The 26,806-nt window shown below is 39.7% G+C and overlaps 1 protein-coding gene and 1 long non-coding RNA gene across 3 annotated transcripts in view; one reads left to right on the top strand and one right to left on the bottom strand.

Moving 5' to 3' along the window:
- MRPL13 (mitochondrial ribosomal protein L13) overlaps positions 1–25,032 on the top strand; it is a 34,595-nt gene extending 9,563 nt beyond the window's left edge. The window contains exons 5-7 of the mRNA XM_040546977.1: positions 7,178–7,264; positions 7,589–7,710; positions 24,741–25,032. Coding sequence (XP_040402911.1) covers positions 7,178–7,264; positions 7,589–7,710; positions 24,741–24,765 — 234 coding nt within the window. The 3' untranslated portion in view covers positions 24,766–25,032. The remainder of the gene's footprint in view (positions 1–7,177; positions 7,265–7,588; positions 7,711–24,740) is intronic.
- On the bottom strand, positions 10,873–17,820 carry LOC121064848. Of its 2 annotated transcripts, none has more exons than XR_005816724.1 (3): positions 17,379–17,820; positions 16,232–16,342; positions 10,873–14,478 (listed from the first exon to the last, which is right to left on the bottom strand). It is a non-coding gene; the product is annotated as an uncharacterized LOC121064848 (long non-coding RNA). The 2 variants fall into 2 exon arrangements; XR_005816725.1 differs by having other exon boundaries at positions 17,465–17,820.
- Positions 25,033–26,806: the final 1,774 nt, after the last annotated feature.

Raw genomic sequence — 26,806 nt, 5'->3', positions numbered from 1 at the left:
AGCCTGTGCCAGGGCCTCACCACCCTCAGAGTGAGGAATTTCTTCCTAATATCTAATCTAAATCTCCCCTCTTAGATTAAAGCCATTACTCCTTGTCCTATCACTGCACTCCCTTTTAAAGACCTATCTATATAAGTCAGTACTGAAAAATGATTACCATGCAGAAGGCCAATGTCTAGCTGAAGCATCATTTGGCTCCTCAAAATACCATGGAGACTTATATAAACTACATTGTTTCACTTTTTTGAATTAAAAAAAAAAAAGACTTTTTTTTTAATTGTGTTAGATCCAATTGCTGAGAGGCCAGCAGGACTATATAGGTTGTAGGAAGTTGAATGCATCTGTTTCTAGAATCGGTCTTCATTCTTTAGAGCATTGTTTTCTTCTTGGAGGCAAGTACTTTTTTTCTGCCCTTGGTCCTATTATCTCCTGTGAGCTCATACTGATACATGGTAGTCAGAGCTTGAGAAGGATTTGTACGGAATTTTGAATGTGTGCGTACATGTTGGTTTTTGAAATATGATCATAGGGTGATTCAGGATAGGAGGAACCTCAGGAGAGGAACCTCAGGAGAGTCCCTAGTCCAACCTGCTGCACTATCACCTCTTAGGTCAGGTAAGGCTGGTGGGACCTTACCCAGACTGGTCTTGAAAGCCTCCAAGGACAGCCTCTCTGGGCAGACTTCTCCAATTACTTGACTTTTAAGTTGAAAAGAATTTTTTTTTAAAAAAAAAAAAAGCATATTTTCAGTGTCTAGTTGCAGATACGTAATTTTGTGCTCACGTTTGACAAGATGTTACTAATTTTTCTACTTCTAAGCATCTTTTATGCTAATATGGGACAGTGCATACAAAAAGAGGCCTGCGTAGTTGATGTTCCATGCAGGACTTACAGTTCCGTGTGGATTGTGCCAATTTTTTCAGCAATTTGGAAACTTCTGTTTTTATGGAAAGGTAGAAGTTAGGATTCTTGCCAAAAAGATATCAAAAGCAAATATTCTAGCACATTTTTGCCTTTCACACCTTTGAGTCCCTTTAGGAGGTATGGGGAGGGGGATGTCTGTGAATAATATAAAATTTCCATTGGTTTCAGTTGTCTGCTCTTCTGGAGAATACCAGAGAAGAGCTCTCCTCTCTTAGACTTGGCCAGGCTGCTCTAGGAAGTGTTTAATGAAGAAAAAATAGCTTCAAGTTGCAGCATTTTCTTTCTCTTTCTTAGATACAGTGTGAATTCTCAGACGACTCGTAGACTGAGGTATTAAACGTGTTCTCTAAGTGCAGCAGAGCAGCTTGTTGCTGTACAAAACAGTCCCTCTGTTCGTCAAGTTAATACAATGCTAATATCTCTATGGTACAGCTACTCCTTTAGGATACATGGTAGGTACAGCATTCATTTCCATTGTAGGTTGCTGAGAAAAGTCTTGTCTGAAAGGTTTAGTGTTCCTCTTCCAGGGAGGAGTCTCAAAAATAAAGGAAACAGCAAAACTGTTTTATTTGAGGCATGGGTGTATAGAATACATAGAAGTTCTGTGTTTTCATTGTTGTTTTTAATAGAACTTGCAGAAGTTTTGAAAATGCTGATAGGTACAAGACCAAAATTTTCAAAATCAGGCTTCAAAGTGGTTGTATGGGAAGATAAGAGATGCACCTGCACTTTAACTGTCACAGATATGAGAAGAAACAAAATACTTGGAAAAAGCTTTGTGGAAAAATCATGTGACTTTTAATTAAAATGCCTGCAGAATATGTTGACAGATGTAATATGCAGAACCAGTTAATAGTCCAGTCAGGATAAAATTTCCAACCAATTTTTATTCTTTTTCAAGTTTTAAAAATAATCAAAAGTTGGCTTTAGTTTTTGTGTTTTTTTTTTTTTCTTATTTGGTTGTGCCAGAAACTCCCTCAAAAAAGAAAAATCGTGTTTGGCTAATACCAAATACGTGGTGAGAGGACTGACTTTGGCAGCATTCAGAGGTTGTGTTGCCTCTGACAAAGAAATAATGAGCAATAATTATTCAGGAGGAGCGGCACCTGCTAAGGCAGATTATGAAGCCAGGCAGGGTTGCTCTGCAGACGCACGCTGTGAGGAAGCTTCCGGGGGTGTCAGGGTTCGGGTTTGTTCAGCTGCTGGCCCTGGTCTGAAGGGGCTTAAAACATTCCCATTCTCCTCTTGAGTGCTCTTTAGCAACCGCTTACATGTATAGACTTGCTGTTGTATCTGCATAATAATAATCTTCTGAAGAAAAACTTGGACAGAAAATATGTTTAAATCTTGCTGCTGCTGTTTGAAAGCCTGTTTTCTTTCCACAGAGGAAAGTAAAACATCATTGATACAATGGTACATACATACATAAAACCTGTTACTGGAACGCTGTGTAGTGCATTTTCTTCTCCTACTATGGGATATGTTTATTTTTAATTAAGTAGAGCAAACTTCTGTGTGCTTACTAATCCAGACTTTGAAGTTAATATGGCACAGAGGTGAGCTGTTGTTATGGAACCTGGTATCTTAAAATATCTCAGTGAGACTTACAGCTGGGTGGGCCTTTGGCTTCAAATATAAATACTTCCTTGTTTAAAAAAAAAAATATCTTAATCCATTTCTTACATGAATTTGTAAGGTATAGATATTAATTTAAAGAACAAATGAAACTTCTATGTTTGTAGGTGCTGAAAGTGGAAGACAGAATGACATACAGTGGAAGTTCAATTCACCTATGACCGAATTATTCCTGTGGCAGTATTAAGGGCGATGACTTTTGCCATACTACTCGTGTAACTCTGTAAAAGTGGATAGGTGAAGTTCTCCTTATCCTTTTATAATACATGTAGTGAAAAAGAACAATATCGTGTACAGAACAGAAGACAAAGAACTGGTAGGAGGAAGATACAGTGTCAAGCTGTATCTCTGGAGAACTTCAAACCTGAAATTGTTCTAGTGTTTTTTTCGGTAGGGCCTGTCATTAATCATGCTGTATCATTCTCTGGAGTGGCTGTGTCCTTTCCATGTTCTAGAGATGCTTTCTGGTGGTTACTGTACTTCAGGTGTTAGGGCAGATTTTATTCTGGTACTTTGGCCAATTATTTTGTACTTCTTAGGACCAGGAGCAATCTAGCTCTATTGGTTTCATTCTTTAAAGTATGTTTTATCTGGCAAAGAACCTTTCCCAGAAGTTGGTCTCCACCAAGTATAGTCTGCAGTTTGCTTGGGAGCTAAAGCCTAGCACAGAAATTGAACGTTGGAGCCTCATTCAGTGTTTCAGATAAATGTGTTCTTTGTTTTGTTCATAATCATATAATGTTAAAGAGCATAGTAAAGAAGGGGCTGAAAGTACAAGAGCTTTACCAGAGGTGACACCACATTCTTTTCCTACTATATTACCCTTTAAATTGGAAACTAAATATTACGTGGCGTTGTGGTGTGTGATTAAAAGCATGTCTGTGCTGTGGATATAAATTATTCAACTTGGGGAAAAAAAGGTATTGTGATATTCAACAAGACAATTTGAAGTACAAAACCAGTAGAGATTTTGTAATTCAAAATAAGTTAGGGCAGACAGCATTCCAGTACTTTAAAAACCCCCAAATCTTAAAGCTCTGGTGTTTGTTAAGGAGTTACACATCTGCTGGATGGTGGATAAAGATATCTGCCAACTGGTGGATGCCTTTACCTGATGGAGAATGCGTTGTGGCCTGTGGGAGTGAATATTTAGGAAGACATGCTGTATTGCAGGTTACAAGTACTGAAGATAAAGGAGTGGGGAGAGAAGGGAGCAGGAATCCATAAAGAACTGAATAAACTGCAAAACTTTACGCATTAGTTTTAAACTAACGTCAAGGTTGTAGTGAGAACTGTGAGTAGGCCTCTTTGCCAATTTGAAATCACGCTGAAATCAACTGGTTTTTGAGGGTGGGATGTATAAAACCCCCGCAGGATCCGTTCAGGAAGGACGGCATCCCATGGGAGGGACCCCACGGGGAGCAGAGGCAGAGAGGGACCGTGAGGGAGCGGCGGAGACGAAGCGTCAGGGACTGACCGCAGCCCCCATTACCCGTTCCCCTGCGGTGCTCTGGGCAGGAGGTGGAAGAGAGTGGGTGGGGGAAGGTGTTTTTAGTTTGCTTTTAGTTTCTCAGTGCTCTAGGCTGTTAATAATAGGTAATAAATTTATTTAATCTCCTTATGCTGAGTCTGTTTTGCCTGTGATGATAATTGTTGAGTGCTCTCCCTGTCCTTATCTCAACCCTGAACCCTTTCCATCATATTTTCTCCCCCTTTCCCTTTGAGGAGGGGGAGTGAGAGAGCGGTTCTGCTGGAGCTTGGCTGCCCAGCTAGGTAAAACCACCACATTGTCCCTCTCTTGTTTTTTTCATTGATGTAACATACAAATGGCAATATTTTCAAGTCGCTCAGATACTAAAGACTACCATAAAAGATGCAATTTAAAAAAAAAGCTCTTCAAAATGTGTAGTTAATAAGTTGTAAGTTTGTTTCCTCTGACAATAATTCAGCTCACTAAGTTGGGAAGTGGGAGAGACTATGCCAGTGAAGTCTAGTTTCCTGCTGTGTATCAGGCAAGCTGGTATCATCTGCCTAGCAGTGAAAAAAAAGTGAAAATACTTCCATGTTAGTCTGCTGTCCCCTGAGGTTGTCAGTTCTGCAGCAACAGTACACAAAGAAAAAATACTTCTTTGTTGTTTAACTTAAAAATATAAATCATTTATTCTTTTCCAGAGTGACTTTTTAATAGGCACCTTTCTACAACTGGATTGTTCTCTTTACAATGTTTCTTAACAGAAAAGCAGTTGGATCAGATTCATCAGGCAGGAGTGTCTACAACCAGAATAGACCAGCAGCTCATCTAGTTCAGTGACTTGTTCCAGCAGGTGTCTGTGCCGCATGCTGCAGAGAAAGATGAAAAATCTGGCACAAACGTTGTTTGCTAGAAGAAGTTAAATATTTAACAATGTTCAGTGAAGTATTTTAAGGTCTCTTTACTGGAGTGAAATCATGCACAGGGTCAAACGTGCGATATATGACTTGCAGATACGTGGAGATAGTTATTTAATGAACTAACACTGGTTCTGTCACAATCTCAAGTAATTTTTAGATAAAGAAAAAAATCACTATGGTTAGGCAACTTGTTATGAAGCTTCCACACCCATTGTTTGAGATCTAATATATTTTGAATTTTGCTTTCTGTTTTTTGTGTGTTCTTCTTTTTGGCCAAATAAGTGTACAAAATGAGAATTACTATGGCAAGAGGGCTGTTCAAAATGAGCTATTGTTAATATCCATGTGTATTCTCGCAGTGTTACTGTGTCTCACCTGATATTTCAGTATGCAGTGAAGGTTTATTTTCTATCTTGCCTTTGTCTGAGCACGTGATGTGCTGACCTAAACAAACCGTGGTTTGCTGTAAAAACATGAATGGTTTCTATCCTTAAAACATCATCTTTCATCTTTCATTTCTTAATAGCTGCTATTAGTTTTTATTAGAGAAGGTATCAACGCTATAGATTACCCTGCGTGACCTGATGTATTGCTTCTGTTATCTCAGTTCATTCTGCTTGTCTACAGATCTGTGGTACTGGCTGTGTAACATCCAAAAATCTTCATGATGTTGAGACTTCAGAGTTTCTCAAGGTGTATAGTATATGTTTATGAGGATCTTGAGACAACATTATTGTCTCTTAAGTTCTGTAGCCTACAAATAGCAAAATGAAAAAAAATATTGGGGCCAAACTATCTGAGTGTTCGCTAATTTTGGAGTCCAAAACAGGCAGAGTGGGTTTACTTCTGCTTGAAAAATTGCATATTGGTCTACTCCCAAATGACTTGCTACCCTTCCTAAAGCCCCTTCTGTCTCCTACCTTTGCGTGCCTTGTTTTACGTACAAAAATATTCCCCTTCTGGCTGAAGTCCTAAGCACTGTGTTTTGTGTTTAAATTACAGCCATCTATATTAGAGTCCAAGAGAAATTGTAAAAAATTATGTTACTTTTCTACAAGCATCATCTAGCATAGATGCACAAATTCTATTCTTTCCTGATGCTCAAAAGTGGGTTTGTTCATCTGGAACTAATAGCAAGGGAATAAATTATGCGTATGTACAGTGTGATCATGATGCTGCATCTTGTTATATCATCTCTTACAGAAACGTCTAACACAGCAAATTACAGTGTGTAAACTAAATGCTGAGGCCACTTGGTAAATTTGTTAGAGCCTAATTCTTTTTTTTCAACAATGGTGTTGTGGTTTAGCCCGTCAGGTGGCTAAGCACCACAGGGCTGCTTGCTCCATCTCTCCTTCCCCACAGTGGGATAGAGGAGAGAATCGGGGGGGGGGGGGGCGGGTAAAGCTTGTGGGTTGAGATAAAGACAGTTTAATAGGACAGAAAAAGAAGGGAAAAGGGAAAATAATCATTATGATAAAGCAGTGTACAAAGCAAGTGATGCACAATGCAGCTGCTCACCACCCGCTGACCGATGCCCAGCCAGACTTTGGCACCCCCACCCCAGCCAGTCCCCCCAGCTGTCACTGCTGAACACGACGCCCCGTGGTGTGGGATATCCCTATGGTCATTTGGGGCCAGCTGTCCTGGCTGTGTCCCCTCCAGCTCCTGGGGCACCCCCAGCCCCTCGCTGGCAGGGCAGCACGAGGAGCTGGGGAGTCCTTGGCTCTGGGTGAGCGCTGCTCTGCAACAACTGAAACAGCGGTGTGTTATCAGCATTGTTCTCATCCTAAATCCAAAACACAGCTCCATACCAGCTACTAGGAAGAAAATTAACTCAATCCCAGACAGAACCAGGACAGATTTTTATATAAATGTATAATCCAATACTAAAATAAGGAGTTAATTCAAGCCTCTTAATTCTTTTCAAGTTGCACGATTATGTGCGGTCATCCACAATGCAAAATATAGTTCTAATTTCTAAGCAGGAATTTTCAATATGACTGTTAGAGTAAGTGTTTATACAACTGAGAGTAAGTGTTCCTTCTTCCAAAACAGTAAGCCTGTAATGCTTTCTTAATGTGGTCACAGAGTTCTTCAGTATGGAAGAAGTTGACTGAAAAGAGGTTGAGAGACTGGTAGAATGGGCAGAGGGAAACACAACTTGCCTTTTTCACATTGTTTGTAGGTGGTCTGATTTTTTTGTTACCATGTTATCTTTCCTCAGATCGTCAAATTAGCTGTTTATAGAATGCTTCCAAAAAACCTTCAGAGAAGAACTATGATGCAGAGGTTGCACCTGTTCCCAGAAGATGTAAGTAGTCCACAGTTACATTTTCATTCCTTTTTCCTTTGAAGATAAAGAGGGATCATTATCAACAGCAAAACTTCATTCATAAGGTAAATTAAGAAAAATCAAACCACTTTTTATTTATGTATCAAAGTATACTTTTATATGTTGGTGCTCTTTATTTCACAAAATTGTGAGATCTAAGACATGCATGAGATAGTCTTGTGTGTTTAGGCTTCATGTAACGTGAAGAATGCAGTAGGGTCAATAAATTTTGGTCTGGATTTGGGAAGGAGCGAGGTGTTTTCTAAACAATCATGTAGCTAAGACTGTTCTCGCTCACCACAGGTTATCCCAGAAGATATAGAGAAGAATCTTCTACAAGAGATTCCTCAGCCACGTGCAGTCCCCAGGAGGTTAGATGAATATACACCCGAAGAAATTGCTGCCTTTCCAAGGGTTTGGACTCCGTAAGTATCTTAGATTTTTAAAATGGATACTTGGACTGAGTAAATACTGTGTTGGCTCTTACACTGAGTAACAAAAAAAGGAATTTATTTTTTTTCTTCATGTCACTTTTTTAGGTGGGAGGAGATCATTCAAGCAAAGAATGTTCATATCGGGGGGCGGTGCCAATTTTTTCATATTTCTTGCCTTTTTTAAAATCTAAAAAGATCATTTTAAGTAAAGCTTTTCTGATCTTCATGAAAATATAGTTGAGTAAATGCTTACTCAGTTATCCTACTTGAGTTGTCAACTGGTAGTCGTAGCCAAAGGAACCACTGTGCAGTTCTGTGAGAGAATGATTCATTTTAATTAATAAATAAATAAATAAAGTATAAAAGAATCTTCAGATTTTCTCTAGAGGAAGGGAAGAATTCTGCTAAACTAGACCTTGGAGAATGGGTCCTTGGCAGGGATCATACCACATGTTTACTTTGATAAATAATTTCTTTTCAGTGCACAAAATCAGTTCCACAGTAGATGTGTGGCATATCGAGTGTTTGTGTTTATTTTTTTTTTATACCATCACGCGCAGCATTGAGTCAACCTACTAGTGAAAATAATGCATTGTAGCTGGGACATTTTCTGCTTAGTACTAGTGTGATTTTTTTTTTTTCTTGTGGTCATTTTGAGAGCCCTAATACTGGGCTTCCTTGAAATGTCAAAGCCAGAGAGTGGGAATGAAGCAAGTGGACTAGAGTTGTCTTCCAAACAAGCAGGACCGACTTGTGCTCTTTGGCTTGTTTTCAGCATGTAGAATTTGATAGGATTTTTAGTAAGGCAAGTTTAAACACCTGGTGCCTGTTGTATGGAAGACACCTAAAATAAGTGTGGTCTGCATGTCTCTAGGCATTCATTTGTGACAGTGTTTGCTTAATGTGGGTTGGTTTAGGTCTTTTAAAATAGAGGAAGGACATTGACAGCTGAAGATGATTTTGGAAATTAGTTACATCTTGTGGTGCTTCTCCTGTGTTATTGCAAATGTGGGTAATACTTTCAAAAATGTAATTAAAATAAACAAAAAAAAAACACATTGTAATTAGGCTATTAGTTCTAGAAGATGCTAAAATAAAGCCTGTGCATCGGTTCAGTCTGAGGCACCTCAGTATTGCAGCCTCTGCTGTAATGGAGCGAAGTCCAGTCATGCTTTAAGCCCTCTTCTGGGTGGACATAGGTAGACTGATCTTGACTTTCTTTCCAATTATGTCAGTATGCACATTGCTGTGTTGTTTTTTGTTTTTTTTTTTTAATCACAATGACTGGATGCAGTTGAAAACACAGAGATCTATCTCATGGTTCCTGTGAGATCTCATTGGATCCACCCTGAAGAAATTCCAGATCTGCTCAAATGAGCAGAATTCTGCACTGCATTAGAGCGAAGCTGATGAGCTGCTTATGCAGTGTGGTGTATTTTACTCTCATGTAACAGTCTTTTGTACTTACGCTGGCACAGATTATTACATGATAACTTAGCAGTGAATAAGAATTTGGCACTTAAATTGAACTAGCTAATTGGGAGTGTCCCTTCCATCAGAGAAAACACACTACCAGAGCATTGGAAATGCTTTTCTTTGTTCCCACACACTGCTGTAATCTGCATGAGTTCATCTTCTCAGCGCTGGGCCACCCTTATTGTGTTGATTTATAGCTGTACGCAGCCGAGAACCTGGTGCCTTCTAGTTTAGTAATTGCTGTCAAACTAAGTCTCCTAATAATTTCACGTCAGCATTGAGAAGGCTTCCCTCTCCCCCATTTTCTTTGCTTTGCGGTCTCATCCTGATCAGTTTTGGGGAATTGCTGTCTGTAGACAGTCTTTTTCTCCATGCCAGTTAGGTTGGGGAGTGCTGGTGCCAGAGAAGCCCTGCAACTGCCGCAGGTTTGGCGGCTTTCAACTGCGATTGTAGTGCTGCTTCTGTGGGATGAGTGGGAGACTTCAGTGGGCGTTCGTGGGGAGAAGAACCAGGGAATAGGTGGACGTAGGGTGGGAAGAGAGAGCTCTGGAACAAGAATATGTCGGAGAGCACTAGGTTCCCCTTCAGCCAGCTGCACTAGCTAGGGCCTGTTTTGAAGGCAAGAGGACGTACCTAACCCTGCTGCTGTTCCTTCGCTCTGTGTGGCTTTTGTGCTCCTCGTACCTTCTTTTCTGCTCTAAGGAACTCCTAAGTCCAAGCAAGGAGATGAAGTGGTTATCTCCCATCTCTCCGCTAGCTTCAGGGTGCATCAGTGTTGCCCCTGCTGCAATTCTGGCTTCTTGTCCTGGCCTGCAACCAGACCATAATAGATGTCGGATACTACTGTCAAACAGATGAGCTCAAATTTAACTTTCAGCTCACTTTGATATTGGGCAGAGTTTCCAATCTGAGCTAATGAGAAAAACAATAATGTTTCTCTTCCTGACTGAGGAAATAGAAGTATCATGGTAATTCTGCAGCACTGACAGTGCTGTGGGGATCCGACTCTCGTTGTGAAACAAGAGAATTGAGCAAATTTGGTGAAATAACTTTCTGATTTGGTAAGTAAAACGCAGAAGTCTGTAAAGGGGGACTTACTGTGAATTATAGCAGTCACTGTTCTCTCGTTAAAGTGCCAGCTGGAGTATCTTACAATAGACAGCTTTACACTGAAGGCACTACAAGGAAGGCTGTATAAATATCCAGCTGTAAGGAACTCTGCTCTGAACTTTCCCAGTGGGAGCCCATGGAAGAAGTAGTGTGCCATTATTCCTTTCAAAGCCTGTAGAAGCAACAAAGATAGAAGTATTTACATGTTTTTAATGGTGTCAGCTTTTTTAGAGGCATATAGCAAAGAGAGTGTATTTAAAATGAGTCAAAAAACAGACAAAATACTGTAGGCAGCTTTGTACAACAAATGAAAGAGAAGAGATTGAATAAGATTGTATAAATGGGATACTCTACAGTTTGTGATGTACTGAGAAACAACGTCAAAATTGTTTCAGAAGGGTTTTAAAAGGGAACATTGTTTTTTTTTTGTTTTTGTTTTTTAAACAGCTGTTCTCAAACACTGACAGGCCTTGAAATCCAAATGTTGCAGTAACACACCTGTATCTTAGACTGCACAACTGACTTTCTCTTCAGGTTCTGAGTGATTTTATTCTTTCCTAGCTGACAGGCTGCCCAGAGAGAATGGGGAATCTCCAGCCTTGAGATTCACAGTCAAGTTCTGAGCACAGTCAAGTTCTGAGCAACCTGCTACAATGCTGAAGTTAGCCTTGCTTTGAGTGGGGGACTTGTGGTCCCTTCTGATGCAAATTGTTATATGGTTCTCTATCTTTTATGAAAGTATACATAGATGGTAGATTAATATTTTAATAATCTGTGGTTAAAAACCCGAAGTATGGGTTACCAGGAGTGTTAGGCCTATTCAGCTTTTCATTTGTTACTCTCTAACAGAGTCTTAGAAGTGGGGGTGTGAGCACACAGCACAAAGATGAATAAATAGCCTTCTCTTGTTCTCTGTGTCCTGTACTTGAACTGCATTTGGGATACGTAGGGGCTTTACGTTTACTGCTGTGTGCTTCGGTCATGAGCTTCTGCAGAGCTCACTGGTAGCTTCCAATCAGTAAGAGCAGTACCTGAGATTAACCAGAATATCAGGGATTCATAAAAACTGTACTTTTTTTCAGATGGTTTTAATAAGTCTCCCTGCCTTATGTGATTTTTCTTCCTATCCTTCATGAAGTTCTGATCCAGCCACTGTTTGACAAAGGGCAGAGGTTCAAGAGAATGAAATCCCTAGGAGAGTGGTTAAAAATAAGGAGAGGGAGATTCTTTGTGTCATGTCTTTTTTTTTTTTCCTAGAAGAAAAAGATTTAGTTGATATTATCCTTTTAAAAATAGTTGTATCCTTTAGTGGAAAAGATCAAATTAAAACCGTAGCTAGATGAAAAGTATTTAAGAATATAAAGGAAAGTACAATTATGACAAGAAAATAAATGTTTAAGGTTTTATGTTAAAATTTATTCCCCCAAAATATACCTTACTGAATATAAAAGTGGGAAGACAGATAATAGGAAACAAATACAAATTCAGTGCGTAGGAAGAAGTTGCTAGTGTTAGGAAGAAAGGAGCCTTTTTGTATTTAATCTGAAGTGAAATGTAAATAATTTTTGTTCTGAATGGGAAGAGAACATGCTCAGTACTGCTCGTGGTTTCATTGGACCTTCTACCTGCATTTTTATTAAAATGTCTTGCTACAGATGGTTTTTAAAGGTATTTTTCTGTAATTGGAGACTGACACTGTAGACAAATATACAATATCCAAGTTCAGCACTAAAATGGAGAAATGGCTTTTAAGGAAAGCACGGGTCCAGTGTGGAAACGTAGCCAACAGTTTGCGTTTTTCAGAGTGGACAGCCTTCCCATCGCCCCTCCTTCGACCACCACACAGTTCATGATGGGACAACAGGCTGGCTTCTGCTCCATGAAAACAGGGAATTAAATTTCTGAATATTTCCAGTGAGAGGGATTTTATTTGAGCATTCTTTCCTTTTAGCCTTAACCTGAACCAATTGGCTTCCCAAATTGTGCAGAGCTGCCGTCTTAGATCTTTGATGGAGAGAGGTCTGAAATAACAGTGGTGAAAAACCTCGTAGATGCAGGGAAGTGAAACTGTGTCTTTCCAGACAGATTTAAAGGGGAGAAAGATCAAAAACCGGTTCCTTTGACTGAGTCTGATTTTATTATTTTTTTTGCAGGTTCTTACCGTGAATGAACCATTATTGCAAGGGTGTTTGAGGTTTCAGATCAGATAGTTTTTAATGAGCTTTAAACAGAAATCATCACAAAATTCACCAATCGTGTATGACTAAACAAACAGTTACGTTTCATACCTGTCTTCTAAAGGCAGGAATACGTCAGATTTGTGTGTAAATTTTCCCGTTAAATGCCATCTAAAAGTTGTTTACCCGACTGTATAGATAAGTTTTCAGACAGTAAACTTCTAAAGGCAGGAAATTTATTTTTGAAGAAGTCTTTTAAAATCACTTGGACAAAAATGTTACCAAATATATAGAAGACCTCTGTGTTGTTCTAGCTAGATGGATACGCTCCTAAGAGTTTCCCTTAAGGAAGCGGAGCATTCTGACTTCGAGGAGAGCTCTCAGGCTGTTGCTGGTGTGCATACTGAGTGCCTGTTCTACTGCCAGGGTTTATAGGAGCTCTCCGTGGACCTCGCTCCGGGCCAGACAGCCTCTCACTTGTCTTTCTGGAAAAGAAGTTCTTGAAGGCTTTTGACATTTTTAAAACTTGAGGTATTGTAAACTCTGAAACTTGGTTTAAGAAAACCAAACACCTTCTTAATGTTTATTTTTGAGTAACTTGCCTGATTCCTGGCCCCCTTCTGTACAGCCTGCTTCTAGGCAGGGGGTTGCAGAGCCTGATGTGAAGCCATAAATTCGTTTCATCAGAGCAGTGTGGGCTGGGCACAGTCCCAGTTTTGACACTGAATGTCACCCATATGCTGATCAGTGTGGCATGGCACACAGGTTCTTGTTCATTCACTAGCAGCACTCCGTGGCTTTGAAAGCAGAAAAATGTCATGTTCTGGGGAAGAAATGTTTGTAGATGATGAAACACAAGCCTATTGGGACACCTAGGAATGGCAGATGTCTCTGAGAACCCTATTACACGTTCTGTGCCAATGATATGGTGGTCATAACTTCCATCTGCAGTTCTTCCCTGGCTTTGTCTTCCTCAAAGTCAGCCTTGCCAACCCTGGGCAACTGAAGTCTACTGCTGATGTTCCTAGCGAGTAGATCTGTAGGCATTGGTAGGCAGAAAGGCTCTCACATTAAGAGATCTTCTCAGCCATGGTTGCCCCTTCTGTTTGCTGTCTTACAAGGTAACTGCAACAATAGTTACCTTGCCCAGTTGCACAGTTTCTGGTGTAAGTTCCTATTCATAGTCATTACACCCAAGAAATAATTTGGGTAGTAAGACCTGAAGAGGAAGCCAGAGATATCGTGGCTATGTGGCTGAAATGATGTTATGAAGTTTATATGGTGCTTGCAGTTTTAATTTGTGGAGTTCTTTGTCAATTTCCTCAGATAACTTTGCAGGAAGCCAACACCACAAGACACCTTGCATTATTTTAGATACACAAATGATACTTGGACTATCTCCAGTGGTGTGCTATGTCACAAACATTGTAACTTGCATTTAATACCAAGTCTGTAAAATATTTTTTTTCTACAGTGAAATAAATATAAGGTATGGTATATGAAAAAAATGGGGGGGTTGTTACTCCAAGTGTCTGAAGAAGCTCAGTGAAGACCTCCACCAAAGATGGTGAGGTCTTGAGCTACTTTAGTAAGGACCCTCTCAGGCTTATAAACGTGTTCTTCCAGCCATTTTCATAGTTCATCCCAACTGCTGTGCCTGCAGTTGGTGTGTGCAGTGCCTCACGTGCTAGTGCTTTTCTTCTCACCTTGGGTGTTTGTGTAACAGGAACAAGTACTGCCCCTTCGGCTTGAGTGCTCATCTCTCAAAGAGCAGGGTTGGCAAGTTTCAGTGATCAGAGCTGGGATGGCCAACACAAACTTCTGTGAAAGACTTGAGCCAGGCTTAGTTTTTCCTAAAAACAGAAACTGGATAGATGAGGAAAAAGCTATCCTGCCAATATAGCCCAGTCCTGTTCCAATGTACTCTTTGAGGAATCCCTCTGGAAGTGCATTTTCTGTGGCTTTTTTGGTTCTCGGTAGGAATTCCAGTAACTAGCTGTAAATCATTAAACCCCATTAAAATTTGAGAATTATCACTGGTAACTTTATGTTTTTTTATAGTAAGGGCATAAAAATATCCCACAATTTTTTGTTGCTTAGCAGAAGGCTGAAGGTAACCACATCTCATATTTCAGGCTACCAGAGCAGGATCTAAATTCCCGTGGACAAAAAGCCACACACTTAGAAAATTGAGAAGAAAATTGCTCCCCTCTACGTTAGGTTTTAACTGCAGATGGCAACTGGATACTGATTGAGAAGGGTCAGTAGCTTAATCATCCTACAAATCTGACAAATCCATATTTAGAGTGTTCAGCCTGTTAAAATTAATGACTGGCTTTTCTCTAACATGGATAAAATAGCTGATGCTACTGATTCTCTTACCCTTTACTTGAGGGCAGCTTACATCATGGCTAAAAGTAGAGCTGAAGGTAAGAGATTTAATAAACGGGTAACTGAAGTTTCACTTCAGCTGTCTGAAGAGGCTTTCAAAAATAAAGTTCTAAAGCTACTTTCCCCTTCCCCCTAAAATCTGTTGATCTCATATATGAAAAAAAGTAGAAACTAAATTAATGGAAATTTGACGAGCAGTATGAGAACAGTTGTATATGATACTGTTGAACTACTTGCCCAGATGAAAATGGAATTAGAATTTTTTTAATTACTCTTTTATAGATGTCTAAATGTGTTTGCTTTTTTCACTTCTGGTGGTGACAGAAAGTCTGGAAAGCATTTCATCGTTCCTTTACCCACTTCTCTGTTTATTTGAAGAATAACGTAATTCTCTGGACAAAGCCAAGTGTACAGTGCTGTTCCTTCTACAGCCCTACAGTTTTAAGCAGAATATATTTTTAAAGAAAACACTTTCACTTGCAAAAAGCATCATCTTGCTAAGATGAAGTTTACGTTTACATTGCATGGATTTAATTTATATCATCTTGCAAACAGAATTCTTATAATCCAGGTCAAAATCTGGGATCAGTGGCATTTAGGTAGCTTAGTTCAGTTTTGCTTAATTGGTTTTTAGAGAAACTGGGATTGTAACCAGTTTATTTTAAATTTTAATTAAACCGTTCCTAATCTCGCTAAGATTACCTAAATACATATTAGCATTGGGTCAAATAACTCGATTTACGTATACTTCTTAAAAATCAAAACAAATGCAAGTTCTACATAGAAAAACACTGAGCTGAAGTTGAGGAGCACGAAGGATTTATCTTAAATTTTGTATATGCACGGAGGGGTTAGTCGCTATAGTTGACGTAACAGTACCAAAAAAGCCACCTTTACTTACTCTGTTATTAAGTGCAGCCTCTGTTACTGTAGCTGATTACCAGATCTCCAAGATTGTGTATTTGTAAAAATGCTTATTAACTCAGCTCATAGTCTGTGTGAGGACTAAGCCAATATGGAAAAGGTTATTCTGACCCCAAACAGAGCATGAAGTTCACAGTTTAGAATAGGTCAAAGTGCGTATTGGGAATTTAATGATATTTCAAATACCGTTGGTGGTTTCTCTGATTATTTTACCAGAGGCATAGAGCAACTCCAGGCTAGTGGGTACATCTTGAGAAGTCAAACAATTCCACTCCCCCCCAGCTGCACACTCAGTTGATGTTTGAGTGTAACTACATAATTTATTTTGAGAGAGAATGATAGCCACATATAATCCATGGGGTTTGATTTACTGGTGTGATTAGTCAAACAGATGAAATGTGTGCAGAAATTCCCTTTAGCAGTTGTGCACTTACCTTATAGCTATTTACTTTGGCACAACTTGTTAAGTGTACCTGCAAACTACATATTCCTCTCGTTTTCGAGTAAATTTTGGCTCTGTGTTGAGGTCTGTCCTTTTAGGTTTTCTATAAAAAAAAAAAAAAAAAAAAAAGATATTTAAAAGATAGGCCACCAATTTTCTTCTGTTTTTACTGTGAAACAACAGTTTTATTCAAAACCAAATCGATTATAGCCTTTTAGCACCAGAGGAGGCTAAAGAAACACCTATACAGTATTGTCATTATTAAGGGACACGAGAGGTAAGGCAGAAATTCTCTTGGGTGGGCAGCTGCTTGTCATCAGCTAGCACTAATGCCACGTTCCTGTGACTGATTTCCCTAAATATGGAGGACTTGACAGGCCTGGTGTGTCTGCTGTCTCAGAGTGAGTGGATCAAAGGCTGGCTGAAGACTAGACACTAAGTGGTATGATCTACCCACCAGATCTTTTCACTAGTTGGTCTTCCTAGCTGTTAGAAAACCTGCTGCTTATAAACTCAGAGACCCTGTGTGTATGAGCCATTTTTGGTTAACTACCTAACAAATTTTGAAGTACTTCAACACTAAGTAAATTACATTTGTTTGCCTGAAAAACTGTAAAACTCACAGGTTTGGAGAGATTTTATCCCTATTCTGATAATTCTTGTAATCTGTATAGGGAAATCATGCAGAGCTGCTGTAAAACTGCAGCCATCCTGAAGGGTAGCTCGCTTAGCTGGCTGGGGAGCTTTCCACTTTTTTGCAGGAAGCAGACAGATTTTAGTAACGACAAAAAAAAAAAAAAAAGAGAGAGAGAGAGAGGAAACAAGCCAGTGGAAAAACCTATCATAGAAGCCAGAGACCTAAAATCCTCTGGCAACAGTTAATCTTAACACATTTTGATAACTTTGAGTTACAACTGATTCTTTATTTTCTGATAGATAACCGGATTAAATGAGGAATCCTACCAGACATGAGATTTTTCAAGTTACTTAGCATTGCCTAAACTGTAAATGGCAGAGATGGAGGTGCCTTTAGTACAGGATGGTTATTAGTTTTTATGTTGTTTTTCAGTACATCTGGAGTGCTTTTTCTCATCCACAGAAGCAATGAAGTCTTACCAAAATTCGAACATACAACTAACCTTTTCAACCTCTGCTCTCGTACCACTGCTTTCATCTTAGTGGCAGTTGATTAGCGTGCAGCATTAGGAAGCTGTGAGGCACTGACCTTTTACAGGGTTGAAGCGAGGTTCAGTCCTTTCTGAACAGTCATTCTTACTGTCGGTGAGATTGCAGAAAGCGCAGGGAGCACCGTCTCTCTGGGTCACATTCCCCAGTGTTGAGATAATCGCCTGTAGGTGAAGAGAAAAATGCAATTTGAGATCTTCAAAGCTTCCCAACCAGGTGTGCGTTGTTGCTGAGTCAAGAGCAGTTATTGGCAGGTCACTCCTGCAGTATTGACAACCTTATTCCTTAGCAGAGGCTGCCTTGAAAATACTAATTAGGAATCACAAATACATGCTTGCAATTGCATGAATGACTGTAAAGACTCTGTGAAATTTGACTTTGTAAATTTTTTTTGAAATACAACATAAAACTATTTTGGAATTGAGATTGTTTACGGAGAGGCGATCATCCTTTTTTTTTTTTGAGATTGAAAGAAAATCACGTTATGTTGTCAGAAGGTATTTTATCATCAGCATGTGGTTGAAAAAACACGTAACTACTTCCTCTCCCAAAAGGACAAGCAACATCTATTATAAATTGTTATAAATGCATTTAAAAGCTCAAAGAAACATAATAATTTGGGTTGAAATACATAGTTTTGAAGAAATATTCTAAATGATTAAAAATGGAGATTAAATATTTTTAAAAAGATTTTCTGAAAATCAAAATACTGTAAAGGATTGCAAAATAATTAGTTTACATATAAAGCAGGTAACGTCTTGTATTACAGTAGAGTCTTAACCTTATTTCTCTAAGGTGAGTAATGCTATTTTTCATCTGTCTGCTGTGAGGACTGTCTTACAAAGTTTTCAGCTAGGTATGGGACTATGAAGTTGGCTGCCTGTATATTTTTGAAATTGAGACAGTTCCAGTATAACACAGACTGGTGAGTACTTAGATCTGGCTTTCACAAACAGAGCAGTATCCCCCCCCCCCCCCTTATTTTTTTTCCTGGGGATGTTTTAGCTCCTCAAAACATTGCTAGGCAAAGGGAAAACTCTTTCCTGGAATGTGCTGACAAGGATTTAATAAAGATGGAACTGTGTGACCAGTCTGCTCGGGCTTGATGGAAATAAATGTTCGCTACGGGAGTTGGAAGTTGAACACATTTAACTTTTGGAAAGGGTCTTTGTTTTGTCCCTTTTGACAAGAAAAATACCACGTCTTATTGAAGAATATTGAATTTTTGTTGTTGTTGCGGGGGGGGATGTCTCATCAGAGTTGCAACAAACAGGTTTCTTTGTACTGCTGGTTAGCTTGCCATAGTAAGAGACTGGGCTTATAGCTTCGTGGGCATTTCTTTGGGCAAAAAGGCTGTTGAGTATCATCTATTACTTCTGCCTTCCTAACATGAAGAATGCTCTTTATACCTAAATGGTATAAAGAGCACCAGGGAACTGGCCTTGATAACGCTAACTTTGTTTTGTGCAGCCCATGAACAGGCCTACGCTCTTAGGGTACTCTTTGGGAAAAATAAATGGATCTTTACTTAAAGAACTTTGGGGAAGCCCTGCCTCTCTTCACTGACTTTCAAGGTGACTTGAAGTGGCTTACCTCCTTACGCTAAAGCTTGCCATCGGGAATTCTCTCTTCGGTGTCCAGGCAGATTTCACACACTGTTAGGTTTTTGTCTGAAAAGTGATTCTTACTGTATTAGGGCAGACCAGATTAAAGCTATGTATAGGCAAATGGTATCTGAAGCATTTGCACACCTGAATTACCTCTTCCAATTCAGCTTTTGAGAGAGAGTAACTCAGTTTTGTGTTTGTGAGATTTTTCTAATTGCTCTATTGTTGGTTTTTATCACTAAAAGTAACCTTGATGTATAAGGTGTCTTTGAAATCCCTTCTGTATAGCGCACTATTTCTGAAAGTTTAAAGTAATTAAATTCTTAAATAATGTAAGGTTAAATATTTTTTCTTAATTCCACCGACTTTGAACATTCTGTCCTGAGTGTTGTAGATCCAACCTTTAACAATTTGCTCACGCAAGGACTTGTTATCCTTTATGCACAGTTCACAGTTAGCCCATGGATTCCATTTAATTCAGAAAAAGAAAAACCAGATTTGATATCCTTCTCTTGGAGACAGCTAACTGGCATAGTGAAAATAGTTTCTAGCTGGGGTGTAATTCACTTCCTGCCATTTTCCTATTAATATTTTATTCAGAATCTGTAGATACCTTGAATAAGTTATAAACAGGCAGATCAGGAAGTTGAGAACTTCCATTTTGTAATCTCAAGTTCTTCTTGAGAGAATGATGTAATATTTTAAAGGATTTTTCCTTTATTTTACGACTTTCCATTTTGAAAGCAATACTATACTACCCTGTTAATCCACCATCAGTTGTCTTCTCTTACATACCTCTTAATAATAACCTCTTTTTTGAGTGAATACTGCACTACGTTTTAGTCTGCTTCCTACAGAATCATGAACTTGCAGTGTTATAAGACCACAGTCTAGTGGATGAATTAAAGAAATGTGACATGGCATTGTGCCTTTTTTTTTTTTTTTTTAACTTAGGTGATTTATGTAGCATATACAACAGCTGCATACTGCTATCGGTGATAGAGCTTCTCTGATGCAAGAGCTATGGTGGAGGCTGAAAAGACACAAATTGTAGGTGCATGTAGCTGTGATTTTGATGTTTTAAGGAGACATTTGGCTTGTTTTGGTAAATAATGACTTATTTTCAGATTTTTTTTTTAATTCCTGGACACTGACTCTTGATGTTGCACTGTGTCTCTGTATATTGTAGAGTGGATTAACACTTGCTGAAGCTATTATCATTAACAGCTATCATTGCGTAAAAAATAAGAATAGCAAGTCTTTGTCAAAATAAAGGTGAATGTAAGACTCTAAAAATTGACTTATTAGGGTTGAGAAGCTTTGTAGGCTGTTGGGTTACAAAGATGTGTGGTATATGTGTGTAAGAGAAATCAGATTATAGAATAGACTGAACCAGGCCAGGCACCTCCCATGAAAACCTTAGCCTGTGATCTAGGGTTTAGCTTGACTTACTACTTGAACTGGGTTACCGAACAAAACAGTTTCCTTATAAATGGGAAACCTTTCTTGGTATATTTGATTTCTTCAGTGTTGAAGAGCGTAGGGCTGACATGCATATGAAAAGACAAGGTTTATGTGGCTTACCTCAACTCTGAAGAGTTTGGGGAAGAATCAAGTGCTATCTGTTACAGTGAGGACCCCTGGGAACCTTCTGTTTTCTGTAGCAAAATTTGAGCCTCTGAATTACACAAGTAGGCAGGTTTACCTATTTTATAAGGCTCAGTGAGTGGATAGTCAGAGTTTTACATCAACTGTATGTCTCTTCTGTTAGCTGTGAGAATGGAAAAATGATTGGATAGCGTAAGATATTTAAAATCTGTAATCAGACCTTGGGGACAGGTTTTCATTTTCTAAACTGTAAAGTATTTGTGGAGAGAGGAGCACTGAGATGCATGGCATTATTGGACATTAGTTGCTATTTTGCCTAGAGTTTTTTGGACTGTCTGGATGTTTATGTGCAGTATAAGATGTTAGTGAGACAATTTTTTCTGATGTTTCACTGGCAGGCATCCACTGCACAGCCTAGTGTTGCATATTTTCGGTGAACCCATAATACTTTGTCTTTCAGCATTGATTTCAGAGATGCTACTTCACACACGGTGCCTCCTGTTATCTCCCTTTCTTTGGAGTCTGCTGTCAATGTACAGCAAGCAATTTTTTCCAAGAAAAAAGTGAAAGCTCAAGTATGGGTGAATTTCCGAGCCATCTCTTCAAGGAGACGCCATTTCCTTTGTCCCAGATGCATGACTTCAGTGCTTTGCTGAGGAAGCATGAGAGCATGGCCATCCAAGAGCAACACTTGCATAGATTTATGCACTTTATCAATGAGCAGTTACCCGTTGTTTTTCACGAGTGGTTCATAATTCTCTCTGAGTGGACAAGGTTTTTGTGGGTTCATATTCTTCCTCTGACAGTATTTATAACACTTGACCAAACACAGTGTTTTTCAAGGCATAGCTTTCCTAGTGCCAAGGACTCTTTAAAAACAGAGATTGTGGCCTCCAAATGTCAAGTACCAGTCGGCATAAAAGCCTACTGTGACATTAGAAAAGGGTTTAAAAACTCTTATATTTGTTCACACAAGTGTTTCAGTGTAGAGGATTCAGCCTTTAAGCTTCATTAACTTCGTAAGGCTGCAAACTGAGGCCAGTGTTTTATGCATTTAACTTCAAGGCAAGCATTAGGGTTGAAATACAGATTGCAAGCAAGAAAAAATAAAAAGGATTTTCACCCCAGAAAAAAAGTACTGTGAGATCCCTAGCTCAGCAGCACTCCAGTGTAACTCCAGATTAAAGTTTTAGATGTGCCAGTCAAAGAAAAATTACAAATAGGAGGACTCTAAAACAGAGTAATAAATATAAGCTGCAAGACAACGATGTCTTTACCATGCAGGATCTCTAAAATCCTTCAGTATTTGTTCACCTGTCTAGGATGGATGCAGTGATAAAACTTTTAAGTCACTGCTGAGAATTTTTCAAATTCCCACTCTCCTAATACACCGCTAACTTGTGTGTTATGTAGTGAAATGTATATTCTGGCATGCAGGGATTAACAAAAGGCGGAGTGTTTTTGTGGACTGACATCCAGGATTCTAGGAAATACTGGAGTTTGTGATTCTTTAAAGACAAGGTGGTTTCCATATTGCAAAGTCGTTCTATTTTTTCTCTTTAAAATTCATATGATCAGCAGATTTCCTGTGATGCACTTGAAATAGCACAAACTGAATTCCGGTGTGAATTCCCGTGGCATCCTGGCCTGCACCAGAAACAGCGAAGCCAGCAGGGCTAGGGACAGGATTGTCCCTCTGTGCTTGGCTCTGGTGGGACCTCACCTTGAACACTGCCTTCAGTTTGGGGCCCTCACTACAAGAAAGACATTGAGCTGCTGAATGCGTTCAGAGGAGAGCAGCAAAGCTGGTGAAGGACCAGAAAACAAGATATATGAGGAGTGGCTGAGGGAACTGGGGTTGTTTCATCTGGAGAAAAGCAGGCTGAGGGCAGACCTCATCGTATGGCTACCTGAAGGAAGGTTGTAGCAAGGAGAGTGTTGGTCTCTTCTCTTAAGAGAAGACGAATGGTAGGACATGAGACAGCAGCCCCAAGTTGCAGCAGGAGGGGTTTTGATTGGATATTGGGAAGAATTTCTTCATGCAGAGGGTGGCCAAGGATTGCAGCGGGCTGCCCGGGGAGGTTGTGGAGTTGCCGTCCTTGGAGGTATCTGAGAGACGTGTGGATGTGGCACTTAGGGACATGGTTTGGTGGTGGACTTGTAGTGCTAGGTGGTGGTTGGACTTGATGATCTTAAAGGTCTTTTGCAATCTGAATGATTCTATGGGGTGCGTTAAACACGGCATTGCTAGCCAGCTGACAGGAGTGCTTGTTCCGCTATGCTCAGCATTGTTGCAGCCTGTGAATGTGTAGTTTTGTATTGTAGCAAGTGTAGTTTGGGGCTCCACAAGATAAAAAGGATAAAAAAAAAATCAGAATGCCTCCAAAGGAGGTCACCAAACATGGTGAAAGGACCAGAGGGAATGGCTTATGAGGAGCAGCAGAGGGTACTAGAATGCAGGAGGCTGAGGGGAGGCCTCATGGCGGCCTGCAGCTCCCTCACAGCGACAGGACCCAAGGGAATGGCATGGAGCTGGGACAGGGGAGGGTCAGGCTGGGTGTTAGGGAAAGGTTCTGCCCCCAGAGGGTGGTTGGGCACTGGGACAGGCTCCCCAGGGCAGTGGTCACAGCACCCAGCCTGCCGGAGTTCAAGAAGTGATTTGATAGTGCTCTCAGACACAGGGTCTGATTTCATAGGTAGTCCTGTGTGGAGCCAGGAGCTGGATTCGATGATCCCTGTGGGTCCCCTCCAACTCGGGATATTCTATCATTCTATTGTTTGAAAAATGCTAGATCTGCAGCACAGGATTTTAATGACTCATTAAGTATTAGGAGATTTTTGTATGGCTTCTCAGCAGCAGTCTAAATTCTGTCTCCAAAAGAAGCTCCCAAATTCCATTGCTATCTGGTTTTAATTTGCATTGATCAACAGAATTAGTAATAAAATTTATCACCAGTGTAAAGTTAGTTTGGTTCACTGATGCGGATGGCAGTTTCTCCTGTAGCCCAGACTTAGTTTTCATTCAACTTCACAGAAAAGCCACCAGTGCAGTATCCCATTACATGTCTACAAAACTTGCTATTGCATCTCATGTAGCTCTAGCGAGGCTCTGCTCACATCTGCCTTTTTTAATTTGTATCCGAGAGGAGCGATTCGAAGAGCCAAGAGCACACAGCTGCCGTATTACAGCAGATTGTATCGCTGCAGGCCGTGTGTGTGCTGCGACAAGCAGCTCGTTGATGCTGTGCACCCGCGGTGCGCATCCAGGGCACGTCAGAGGCCATCAGCCTGCACCGGTCTCTGTTGGAAGCTACTGAGTTAGGGCAGAGCCCCAGCTTTTCTCCAGGATCTGGGAGGGGTAGGGACTCCCAGCCTGCCCTAAAACTCAATATTCTTACAAAAATCATAATCTGGCCTGATCCTATGCCTTGTAGGCACAACGTGGTTTCTACGGCCAGTGGATGTATGGCAGGCAGAGTGAGGGACACACACTTGGAGAGGAAATTGCAGAGCATTACAAGCAGCAGTCCGTTGCTCAAATGTTTTCCACATTTCTCATTCAAGAAGGGCTTGCAGAACCTTTAAGATCCAAAGTAGATTTTTCTTTGTCATCAATTTTAATTATTCTGCTAGTGTTGTGGTTGGGCTGTTACCTTAAAACTTGAAACCTTGTGCACAGATTATATATACTATATATATATGTGTGTGTGTATATAATATACATATAGTATATATAATATATATAATATATGTATATATTATATATATATATATATATATAAGTGGAGACAAATTATTATTAAGTGTTTAAAGTTATTTTGAGACTGCATTCAGCCCAAGACGCTCTTTGCTTTGCATAGGGAAGTAGCAGTGGGTTGTAAGAAACACCTTGACCTTGGCCATGTCATCTGTACATTCACAGAGGTCTCACTTCTTGATCTGTTCAGTCTTTTTTGATGTAATCCAGAAAATACTCAGTAGCACTAAAACTTTGAGCACAAGAATAAGGAGGTAAAAATAGATATGGCTATTACTGCATCTCTAAAACAAAGCCACTGTAGTTTCCGTATATTTTCTTAACAAAGCACTTTTTTTTTCCAGACCTAAAGATTTTCGAAGAAAGTAATAAAAGGAGAACAGTTGCTATCAGGAACGTGTCTCCTCCTTGAAAAAGAAATCTTCTAACATGGAAGAAGACGCATCTGTGCATCCCAGTTATCCCTTCTACACAGAATATTTTTGGCAGGTACTAGCAAAATTTATTAGGAAAGCTTATAAAGATGATTGTATTTGAAACAGCTAAGAATGGATATTACACTATTAATAGCGCCTGTACTTTGTGTTGTATGATCTGTTATTTGTTAATTAAATGGGTTTTATTACTGTTGTTAAAGAATTGCTACTTTTTTTTTTTAGTATTTGTATCTCAGGGAAAACACCACCTTGTTTCTTGAAATAAGGTTACTCACTCTAGAAGTTGCAAAACTTGATTTTTGCCCAGTAAGGATAGTGAATAATTATGGATTGAAAACCAGTGGCTTGACCTGTTTAACCTATTATTGCTGTAGAAGTGATCTTGCACAGTTTTTCTGAAAGCTTTTTCTAGATCCTGGAGTGTACACGTAGTATGAAATTAAAGGTGAGATTTTGCTGAATGTGCATCTGTGCAGGCCTGCAGTTTCCATATCTTTTTAGGTAAATATGCCCACTGAAAATATTGTGGTGGTGGTGAGCATAATCAAACTTCTTCTGGAGCCAAACTACATGGAAAAAAAAAACACACAACAACAAAACTACTAGTCTTCAAAGAAAGCAGTGCACATATCCAAATATGTGTGCGTGCACATTGTAGTCCTGTTAGATGTAAGAAATATATTAAAATATGCATCTTGGAATGAGGGGGTGGTGTGATTTGTGGTCATTTTTTAGGTTCTGTAGGACTTTTTCAGTCTTGAGCAGTGTTTTAGAAAGAGTTTTTGTGCACAACATGCCTATAGCTTAGCCTCTTCCTTATGATCAAAAACAGGTATTGGTCACTGACCATAATTTCTCATCGCGAAGCTCTGGCCATCTCTTGATAAGGTGTGCCATACGGTGTGCTTACAGCGCTGGAAATAAAGCCAACGGGAAATCAGTTTGTGCTTCCAGGAGACCTGTTTGCTCTAGGGAAAGCAGTTGCAGCACTTTACAATGTCAGGAGTTTCTCAGATGTCGGAAGATTGACGTTTCAGTACCAGCAGAACATGTTGCTGGAGTACTGCAGCGCAGCAAGACCAGCATGAATTTCACAGGTGACACTGTCTGCTACACCGAGAACAAGTTTCTCTCTTCCAGATGTGACCAGAAGATCATGGCTGCTTTTCTGCAGGTAACTCTTGAACCAAAGTCATTGTGTAAATAAACGAATCACTTATTTTTCTACTACTTCTGTAGTAGAAGATGCTGATATGTTATCTTCCAAATTTTACAATGTTTGGTGAGGAAAATTTGTGTTTACTATATCCGTTTTGTGCAAGCATTGTATAGAAAGAAAACTACTGCTTTATTTATGATCTATTTTTCATATAGGCATTTCTTTAGCGTTCGAATGGGCTTATCCTGGGAAATACTTCTACCCAGTGAACTTGCCCTACTTGATTTCCAGTTCAGTAACCAAACTCAGTTAAATACTAAAAGCATTTTTAAAAGTAAAAGATTAAAATAAACACTTTTTTTTGTGTAAGGACATAGTACATATTTTGTAGTTAAGATCTGGGTGGCATCAACTATCTGTGCGTTACAAACTTCACAGTCAGCAACTTACTTTTCTTCGCCTGTCTGGAAAAATATGAGACGCTTCTGATTATACAGTGACTGAATTCTGGAGAAAATCTTGCCCATATGTGTGCCTCTTACTTTTTTTGGCAAATATACAAATCCTGAATAATATTTTTATATCTTGGTAGTACCCACTGAACAGTTACATTTTATTACCAATACATATGCAACAAGTTAACACAGGCCCAATGCTACAGGGAGGGTTCTGGTAACTCCCAAGCAGCCCCTTCATTTGCTTAATTCACTGCATGTACCGCCCGTAGGCAGGGATAGAGGTTGGTTGTGCCTGCCCTGGTCGGGTGCGTGTCCGTGGAGCGGGCATCCCTGGGCGGGAGGTGCCCCAATTCCCA

The sequence above is a fragment of the Cygnus olor genome, chromosome 2 (assembly GCF_009769625.2).
Source record: "Cygnus olor isolate bCygOlo1 chromosome 2, bCygOlo1.pri.v2, whole genome shotgun sequence".
NCBI classification, from domain to species: domain Eukaryota; kingdom Metazoa; phylum Chordata; class Aves; order Anseriformes; family Anatidae; genus Cygnus; species Cygnus olor.
This window is presented reverse-complemented; position numbering and strand designations above follow the sequence as displayed.